Source organism: Scedosporium apiospermum (assembly GCF_000732125.1).
Source record: "Scedosporium apiospermum strain IHEM 14462 chromosome Unknown SEQ_SAPIO_0022, whole genome shotgun sequence".
In the NCBI taxonomy this organism is placed as follows: Eukaryota; Fungi; Ascomycota; class Sordariomycetes; order Microascales; family Microascaceae; genus Scedosporium; species Scedosporium apiospermum.
The window spans coordinates 902,862-913,046 of NW_015971723.1; the positions used below are offsets into that span (position 1 = coordinate 902,862).

At 51.0% G+C, this 10,185-nt stretch overlaps 1 protein-coding gene and 1 pseudogene across 1 annotated transcript; one reads left to right on the forward strand and one right to left on the reverse strand.

The window, feature by feature from the left end:
• Positions 1-2,452: 2,452 nt before the first annotated feature.
• Positions 2,453-4,197, forward strand: SAPIO_CDS0530 (Protein ssh-4; the record flags this gene model as incomplete). Its single annotated transcript, XM_016783287.1, has 3 exons — positions 2,453-2,702; positions 2,813-3,118; positions 3,224-4,197. 3 exons carry the CDS (start codon positions 2,453-2,455, stop codon positions 4,195-4,197), a joined length of 1,530 nt encoding a protein of 509 aa, XP_016646487.1.
• A 2,704-nt stretch (positions 4,198-6,901) lies between these two features.
• SAPIO_CDS0531 lies at positions 6,902-7,270 on the reverse strand (annotated as a pseudogene; the record flags this gene model as incomplete).
• Positions 7,271-10,185: the final 2,915 nt, after the last annotated feature.

Consider the following 10,185-nt stretch of genomic DNA (forward strand, 5'->3'; position numbering starts at 1 on the left):
GGCTAAGTGGTTAATTGGAGCGCTCCGAAGGTTAGAAAATTGCAATTTTCGTAGCTCGCGGGCAAGCAACTAGGATTCGATCCGGGGAGCACGTCGCGAGCGAGCTTTTTGTGTGTTTTTTTTTTTTTTTTGTCCCCTTTTATTTTTTTATTCCTTTTTCTTTTCAACCCGGTCATCCAGCTGAGTTGCTGATATAGAGCAGGTGATCCCTCCAGATCCGATATCTCTAGTTCTGTCTCAGTAGTCTGAAGAAAGCCTGAGACCGTTTTGGAGTCTACTAGCATTTGTGTCTTGAGGAATAGACATATGCAGAGGGACTGAGAGGTTCTGCATCGAGAGGTGGTGTGTATTATTACCAAAAGTCGGTTGCCCTTCAGACTTCACATCTCACATCGGACGAAAACTTCAATAGAGCTGCATAAAATTGTCACCTGATATTGATACCTGAGGTGGAAGCTGCACCCTGGCGAAGACGAGTTCAGTGTTGGATCAATTGACACAGGAGGGCATTGATGACGGAATGAGAGTCTCGTCAGACAACGCTACTCGCTCGCTCCCGCATGACGAATGACGATTGATACGTCGTAATGCAAGATGAAAAATACGGCACATCTAATGCAGACGAACACCAAGGTTATTGGAACGTCCGCTGGCGGAGCGGAGGAGCTGCAGGAGTTTGGAGTCTCGAACTCTGCCAGAATCCGGCCTGATCCGACGGTTTCTGTCTTGTCCTGAAGCACAGACTCGTACATCTAACACTCGTTGGAACTGTTTGGTTCGACGTCAACCAACGCATTTTAATGAAAAGGGAGATGGCGCGTGTTTCCGTAGGCGCCCCTCCTCGCTCCGCCCGGCTGGGGCTGGGCTCAATCCTTTGAATCCTGTGCTGGCAACTAACACCTAACACTGAAGCTGACCTGTTGCCCCAGACCCGTCGGGTCGCAGTGGACAGAGACCCAACTCCATAGTTCTAAACACACGATCGCCACTAGGGGCCTGTAGGATCTGTAGCGATTCTTCATGACGAGGATGTCATGCGTACGGGGCCACCTTCAATTGGAAAAGAGCCATCTGTGTTTTCTTTTTCCTTCCCTGCAACTTCCACACGAGCCGGCGAGGCCTGTCCATGACTCTATTGATGGACGAAGTGCTTACGAAGTATTAATCCACAATTACACAATTGCAGTCAGCGACTGAGCGGAAGATTAGAAGATCAGGCGGTACTGTTCCATTCTGTGAAGGAGTTCGGACAGGTAACCGTGACAAGCACTGTTCTTGTGTTCTGGTTTCCAAGGTCAAGCCCCAGTGCCAAGAGTTTAAGTCACTGATACCTCTTATTTTACGCCACTTGATAAGATAAAGTCGTAAAATTGCTAGCAAGCACTAACAATAGAAAGTGATTACTGTTGTACCCCGAGGTTCCCAGTTCTCGGACATCTCCTTCGACCAAATCAGACCAGTATAAAGTACCTCCCACCCCATTGCATATCCTGTGACTTGAAAAGTACAAAGTACTCCGAATTTGTTGCCCCCTCTCTTCCCTTCCCGCAAGGGCGATCTGGAAGGAGCCCCCCAGCGTAACCAATTGTTCCCAGAAACAGCAACAAGTAGCAGGAACCCAACCAACCAAGCCACTGTAGTAGTGCCAAATCTGTGCCAGCCCTGCCTCGTGCTCTGGTATCCGTCTCTGTTTCTCCCGACCGAGACTGAGACTGTCGTCAGCATACCGGACGGAGAAAGCATGATGGGCAACCCATCATCCCTCACCCGACCCCAACGACCCCAACTCTAAATCCCATTCATCAATCCCATTTTTCTCTTCGTCAAACCACCCTTCTATTTCGACGCTGTGACGATCGCCTCTATTTCCCTTTGTTTCCGATATTTTCGTTTTCGTCATTTTCCCTCATTTCGTGCCTCTCGAGTTCCCTCGTCATTTTCCCATCGAAGCCCCCTTCTCCCTTGGTCGACCCACCACTCGAGCCTCGAGACAATCACAAGTCAGTTCACCCCGAACGAAACGAGGGGCGACTCTTCGAACGATTCGCCTAACGTCCTAGCCGCGGGCTTTGGCCGCCTCAATAGAAAGGGCGCGGTGTGCCCATGAATACCAATTTCCATTTGTATCCCCGCCTTCTTTCTGCGTCGGCATCTCGAAACATCGAAAGCCGAAACCGATCCACCACCGAGTTTCCGTATCTGTCTTATCTTCAGCCTTGGATTGCCTCGTGATAACATCTGCTCGCGACTGGGAGTCCCAAGTGCTGACCTTTATCCTACCCGCACTCCATATCAACTCAAAATCGACGTTTTCCCGAATGATTTACCTATAGCGACGACATCCTCGCTGCTGCCTTTTTCTTCGCCCCCCATCTTCCCCCTGCGGACCCGATATCCGCATTTCGAAGTCGAGTCAAAGCCCACTCACATCAGCGCAGAAGGAGCGATCACAATGGGTTCTTCATCATCCGACACCGTCGGTGTCATCATCGTCGGTCTACTATCGGCTTTCGCCTCTGCCATCCTTATCGCCCTGGCCTTTGTTGCCCTCTATCTATACAGGTACCCGTCGCGCTCGGGGTGGCTAGACTTCCTCGGCAGGCCGGGAGAGTTTGACGATGAGCAGGCCTTCTTAAGGGAGGAGGCTGAGGCCTTGGAGACGATGGATGATATGCAAAGGACAGAATATCTGAGAGCAAAAGGTTCGTTTGACTCCAGCGCCTCCCTCCCCGCGGCGTCCGACCATCATACGATGCACTTGTCGCCTTGGCCTTGGAGGTGTCGTTAGACTAACTTTATTTATTTTTGCCAGCGTTTATCAATGCGAACCCTCCTGAATCAGCCCAGACCGACATCTCGCTCTCTCAATACCTCGCGATACAGGAAAAAGGCGTCTCGGCCTGGGAGTTTGAGCCCGAGCTCGAGATTGCCAACTGCTTCGTCGAAGCCCGCACCGAGATTGAGTTCTTCGATTCGGAGTGTACGGTCATGTGCAACCTCCCCGTTCCTAAGCAAAACGACGTATACTATTGGGAGGCCAAGATTTACGACAAACCGGACAATACCCTGCTCAGCATTGGAATGGCCACGAAGCCCTATCCCCTCTTTAGGCTTCCAGGTACGTTTTTCAGCTGCCTAATCCCCACAACTCCCCCTTGGCTCCCATGCGCTCCGTCGCATATACCACCGTCCCACCGACAATGTAATAACGCAAGTTTGATAGGCTACCACAAGTGTTCCGCTGCCTACCTCTCCAGCGGCGTCCGTCGATGCAACCAACCCTTCAATCCTACAGCCTATGGTCCCGAAATCGTTCAAGGTGATGTCGTAGGTGTCGGCTACCGTCCCCGCACCGGAACGATATTCTTCACCCGTAACGGCAAGAAGCTAGATGACGTGGCACATGGCCTCAAAACCCAAAACTTCTTCCCTGCAGTGGGAGCCAATGGTCCAGCTATCGTGCATGTAAATCTCGGCCAGTCTGGCTTCGTCTTCATCGAGGCCAATGTCAAGAAGTGGGGTCTTGCTCCTGTCACCGGCAGCCTCGCGCCTCCCCCTCCCTACGGCTCGGAGCAGGGTAGCATTCTCCTCGAGTCAGGGTCCAAGGACGGAAATTACAGCCCGGCCCCTGCGCGGTACCAGAGAGCCCATGCTAATACCCATTCGGGCGTCCACCCGTACCGTGTCACCGCCGGCCACGTCCTCGGCTCGCAGCATGCGAGGTCCAGGAGTGGCACCTTCCGTGTCCTACCTCCCACGAGCCCCGGCCCCGCCCGGAGCCCTACCGATATTTCACTCGCGCAATTAGTACCTACTGAAGAGGCCGGTGAGCCGAGCGGAAACGTCACGACGCACCCGGCCACCGGCACTCGGGCCGAAGACGAGACTGTAGGTCTCGGCCTGCAAGATGCGCTCAACCCGCCCCCGGACTACACCAGCCCCGAGAACTCCGTATCCGGCAGTCGTCGCAGCAGCCTCGACAGCGAGAACACACCCTTAATACAGATTATCAACAGGAGCCGGCAGAGCTCCCTAGCAACCTCGGGGGCTGCTAGTTCAGGGCGCCGTGCCTCGTCGGTACGGGGTCCCCAGCCTCCGATTCCCAGCTACAGTGACGCCATGAGAGATAGCCCAGCACCAGAAACCCCCAGCGTGCAACGGAGTTCAAGCCCGTCTTCGGGCGAGCAGTCCGCGTGATTCATGATGACCCAGAGCTACTTGAATTGCGGAACTCGTTTGTTGTTTTTTTATTCTTGTTTTACGTTTGCTAAGTAGCATGCCGCTGGGCGGTTGTCTCGGGAAAGGGCTCGGGGGAAGCATTTTTATACCCGGACTAATGGATACAATGGCGTCATCTGGGAGGAACTTAACATATTTTAAAACTTGGACGATTCCTTATCCAAGTTTTCTTCTATTTTGTTTTTGTGGGACACAAGAGGGTGAGATAAAAGAAAAAAAGATGGAGAAAGGTTATACCCCGAACGTGCCGAGCATGTTTTTACTGAGTTTTTTTTTTTTTTTTTTTTTTTTTTTTTTTTGGTTGTTGTTCTCGTTTTATCTTATTGACAGACGACTTGACTGCACCAACACCAACACACACACTACCTTCGGCGTTTTTTCGCCCTCCTTTGTCTTTTAATACTCCATGAGAGTAGCAGGATTAGGCTGGCATACACATACCACGTATCACACACATCCACGGGTGTTAAAGGAGAACTTTCCTTCCATCATTTTCTTATATTGCATGGCGAATGGTGTTTTTGTGGTGGATAGGTGTACTACGCCCCTTTTTTTTTCAATATATTATTACCCCTTTGGGGTAGTTGGTTTGAAGCCTTTTTGAAGTTGTGTGAGTGAGTGAGTTTGTGAGTGACTTGGCCCAGTTCGAGCCGAAGTTTTATGACTACCTCTGGAGGTTGAGAATGAGGGGAGAGAGTTTTGGAGGAGGCTTTCAGGGACGATGTGGGCTTCATTAAGACGGGAGACTCGATGGCCAAGGGACCTCTCCTCTAGTGTGAGTCTACTAATGACGCCCTCGATTGAAGATGTATGTCTCCATCGAGCAGGACGGGTTCATTATGGTTGAACTGTCGTTTTCGCAGTCCCGCCAAGTTTAGTTACCTATTTGGACGGAATTGGCTCGGCCTTTTAAGCCTAGAACTCGAGGAAAAGCCCTTTCTTGACAACGGAGATAGTAGGATATAAACGCAGGTCCGGAAGTGTACCGACGCCAGCCCGTTATTCAGGAGTCGGAGAAATATATCATCGAATATGCTCCGAGGTCGAGGGGATGAGAAACATCACCCTCTTTGTTCACACTCCAGAGCGGTGAACTAGGCGAGAGATTCCCCCCCCAACCTTTTTCGGTCCTTTGATTTCCTCTCTTCACTGCCTTCTTGATGCCTGACCGTTTGTTTTGCTAGCGATTCCGGCCCGCACAAGGTGGAAACCGCTGCATTCAGTGTCATGGACTTTACGACGAAGAGTTCCGAAAGGTGCTAGATCTAAAGGTGGTAGTAGGCGGCGAGAGGAGTTTGGAATTAATTCGGTGCTTTCCGATATATTGCGTTTGGTGTGTATCAGCCGGCCTTGAAACGAACCTCTAGTGCCACAGAAGCATCGATCCGACTATTCATAGGTACACTCTTCATCCCAGAACCAAGGATAAACGGACCTACCAGTATCTTCGCATGGCGATAGCTCCTCTGTATGATCTCGACCTTAATGAAGTGGTGCCACGACTGCAGCAGGCAACATGCCGTAGTAACTTCCGGACAACCCGATGGCGTAAGAGCGTTTTTTGGCATCGTCACGACGTATGAATATCTAGAGATCTACACACCCACCCCTCTCTTTCTTCAAGAACCGGAAGATATCAGAATGGAAATATTTGGGATTCACAAGAGGATTCGCTCACAGGGATATCTAGCATGGGGCCATCTATTTCCTCTTTTATCAATGATAACAACACATCTGCGCTCGACGGGGTTCATCCTGTATAAACTCAAAATATTGATTCAAGTCACTGGAAAGAGCATAGCAAACTAGGATTCAGGTACGTCGAAAATTATGAAGATGTCGCCTTCTGAGGCTCGGGATCTACCTCCAGCCTGCTTTCAAAAGACTGTCAGTCTCTCCTCCCCTCCTTCACCCGGCTTTCCACACTCCCTTCGCATATTTCGCCCTTCTTCTCCCTAATGAAGTGAGACCTCGCTTGCATCGTAACGTGCGGTCTGTCCCTCTGCTCAAATCTCTCCAACACACCTTGACATTGTTCTCCAGCGTCCCGCCGTAGCGTGTCAGTGGATATAATCACTCAGCCCAAACTCCCCGGCGGCGTATTTCCTGGCCGAGAAGCTTTGCTTTCTTTCCCATTTGCCTTCCGTTCATCCAAGTGTCCTGCGTCAAAGTGAGCGGGCTTGTTCCAGCTCCCCGGCCATCACCCTGTTCTCCCTCGTCTCCGGTGCTATGGCCCATATAATTCAGCATTCTTGTTGGTTTGCGTTAATGGAACATCGAGGCTGGAGTCGTGCTGACGATGCGAGCCCCGGCCTCGTAGAGATTAGCTGCTCTGCCACCATACAAAGTAGTTTGTTAGTCCTCTTAAAGTCCTTAGGCAATCTCTTCGACTCAGCCATCGGATATTCCTAACTTTGGCGGCTATACTCGAGAGAGCTTGCCGTTAGAATGTGTATGTTCTGGGAGGCGGCGGGGTCTCCGAGTTGAAACAGTAGACATTGTGTCTCCAAAGGGAAATATCAGCATCGGGGAACTTCAAAAGATGTTCATTTGAGGGAGGTGAAGGAGCCAATTGGCCGGCCTGTAGCCCTCGGCCCTCGTGTTAGTGAATCCAAAGGCAGTGTTCCTGCCGAAGTCACCCTGATCAATGGCCGAAGAGCTCCTAGATGGAGAACTTGAACACGAGGCCCATCTTCTGTTCGTTTGGCTGCAGGATCATAATGCCATACAATTTCCTGGTGGGCCGGAGAGGACTGAAAACATCGGCCATGGGTCTCTTGATTCGGCGATGTCCCGTCCTGATCCTGTACTTGTCGATCAGCCTGACTTCACGGCTGGCGATCAGAATTCGGTGAACGTGAGTTGCTGACTCCTCTGTTGAGACGTCAGCCTCGACGATACCCAGACTCCTCGTAGCGGCCACTCCCTCAACCTTGATGGTCGGGGGCTCCCCGTTCTCGTGTTGGGTATGGATGCTGACGGCAAGGGGGAGATCCGCGAGGGCGGATCCGCCGTTAATGGTGCGTATCATCCGCTTGGCAACGACACCAATAAGCACGATGCCCCTGGACGAGGAAGAAGGCCCATCCCGGCGTTCCCCTGAAGCTCACTAATCGTCTTTTGGGTCGCAGTAGCATGTGTCCTCGACCCATTTTCATGCTACAGGCATAAACCGGAGGAGGTCACCGTTTATGTTGAGGCATGTTGTTTGATACACGGTCCATAGGGCTGACGTATGCACTGCTAGCTGACGACTTTCTACCATAAAGAGATCCCTGACACGCTTTAACGGATCGTTCGAGTCCTAAGTCGATATCGTAGGAGTCCGAGTTAGGAAATCGACTGCGAATCGGACCGGTTTACAGAGTGTCATCCAGGGTGGTGGGAAGAGAGAATTCGCCAGAATGTTGATCCACGTCGGGCTCTACTGGTAGCAGATGCGTACAAAGGACAGTTTTCAGACCCTCACGGGTCGGCCTTTCTCAAGGGCCAAGCCATCGTATCCCCATCTTTTGGCTTCAAGCAGCAATAATCATCCCATCATCTTATCCTCCTTCCACTCGCCTCTCCCTAGACAAGGAGTAGATCAACAGTTCCACGATCCCTCCTAATCCCTTCCACTTCGAACATAACCCACTCCAGTTCCCTCTCTCGGCAGGCAAATTTTTAGCAAAAGAACCAATAAGAAGCCCAAAAAGGGAATCTAACGATGCACTCTTCGTATTTGCCGCGGTTTTTTTTGGTCTTTTCTCCCACCCCCTTTCATCAGTGATTTATTTTTAGGAACCCGGGGGATTTCAGGGTGGGTTTGTGGCGTCCCAAGTCGCAAATGAGAACAGGGAGAGAGGCTTTTATTGGAGAGAAATCCAATGTGTGATCGGCTTGAGCTTTTCTCGTATCGCCTTACCAGGAGCGATCAATAGGGCTAGCCGGTTCGGCGGGGGGGGGGGGGGGGGGGGGGGAGATGACAGCTCTTTGGCGTCTCCGTTCTCTCCCATGAGATCAATGTCAATTGGTTTGTGCTGGAGTGAGCTTTCTCTTCCGAAGTAATCTAGACGCGATTGGGATAGGGTTGGGTTCTCGTCGTCTGTTTCCCGAGGTGGCATTTTCCTCCTTTTTAGTTGCATTTTCAGGTCTCCTTGTCTTTGCTCCTGTTTTCAAGGCTAATTATATCTCTAAATGTCTCTAGACCTATTTACTTTTAGTAGAGGTAGCTATACGAGAAACTAAATGGGACAGGATGTGGTGATAGCGGATGGTTTTGGTCTCACGAGAATTTCTAGAGACTACGTTGCTGCGTGACGGGCTCGTGGCCGACTTGCTGCCCGACTCCGGCTTTATTGGAGAATTTAGAATGGAATGTAAGATGAGTGGAGATAGGATACAGAAAACATCATCTTCTGGGGAGAGGACTATGCGTAGAAGGAGGAGTCTCTTGGCAACGTTGAGAGATCATGAGCTTGATGCTGGTGTATGGCAGCGCAATTTCGGAGATTATTTGACCAAGTCTGCTAGTCTCCAACCTTTCTCCGTCTCATAGAATAGAAGCTTTTGTTCCGAGAGTCAGAGAGGAGACCTTGGTTTATCGGGGCGGTAGTATACGAAGGTCTGTTCTTTGGACGGCAGATTCGATGATGATCGTTATTTGGATTGGATCTTGAACCGTTGTATCAATCGATGGCCCGATATTCCTTTGCTTCTACGACATCCGTGTACTCTAGAAGATACAGAACAGAAGAGAAGAGAGAGGGATTGTATGTTGTTTTGAAAGACACAGATAAAGCTCGGCCGAGATACCTTCTTCAATCGATGGCCCCCAAGGAGACACCAAGCCGGGTGATTCGAAACCATGTCGGCACACAGCGGAATCGAGGCTGTAAAGGAACAGCTAAAACATCCCGCACCTGCGGAAGCGGAAGAGTAAAAAAAGAAAAAGAACAGAGAACAATATTTGTACAACCAGAACGAACGTCGCGTGACTAGAAAGGAACATCTGCCTCCCTTCCGGAGCACGCCGAGCCAGCTACGGGACCCTGCAGATGAAGGAGAGTTGTAATGAATAAAAGAGAACTAGATCTTTCGACTTCTGAAGAAAAAGGGCGATGGGGGGCGTTACGTAGAGGGGAACCAGCTGGCGGGATGTGCGTGATGTTGGTTTATTTAGAAAATGGGGCGAGGTTGATGAGAAATCGGCCTTCTAGGGCAACACGGCACGAGTAGGAGCATGTGAGGGACGTTTCGCAAAGTAAAGGACTGGATGAAGGCATTTTTCTGGCGCGAAAGCTGTGTGTGCCAGGACGTCGAGCACGGAAAAGGGCCACGTTCAGCGATTCTCGCCGGGGGCTGAGTGGCTCGCGGTTTGTTTACAGGATTAATCTACAGGCTTAATCGATCCGAATTCAGTAGAGAGGGGAGACCCTATCCACGGCCCCAAGCACAGCTATTTGATATTGATTCGCTAGGGTTCTAAGAGATAGAAACCGTGGAGCCGAACGGTTGGGCTACGAGCTCGCTTGGGCGACAAGGAAAAAGGGGGGGAACACGGCCTGGAAAACGATGGGAAACTCTGCGTGTGTTTATGTGTGCGAGCGCATTTCCGGGATTTCAGGCTGTCTGCGGGAGGAAAAGCTCTGGATATTGCCGGGTCGGGAGTGCGTGAGGCAAGCGAGATTGGACGGAGATTGTGGGGGAATGAGCCAACTTGTGTTGTCTGCCGTCTGTTCTCTAGATAGTGTAGTTTATATGGCCAGGCCATCTAGAGACCTGAGGGTAGGCATCCCAGTCATATTCTCTCGTGTGTGTGTGTGTGCCTGAGCGCTAGTGAGGGCTGGAGATCTCGGTCTATTGAGAAAGGGGGGCTGGGAGAGCGTGGTTCAGCGTCTTAGGGAAGGAATGTGGACCATCAGGGCAGAGTCAGCTGTTTGAATCCATGATACAAAGGGTAGA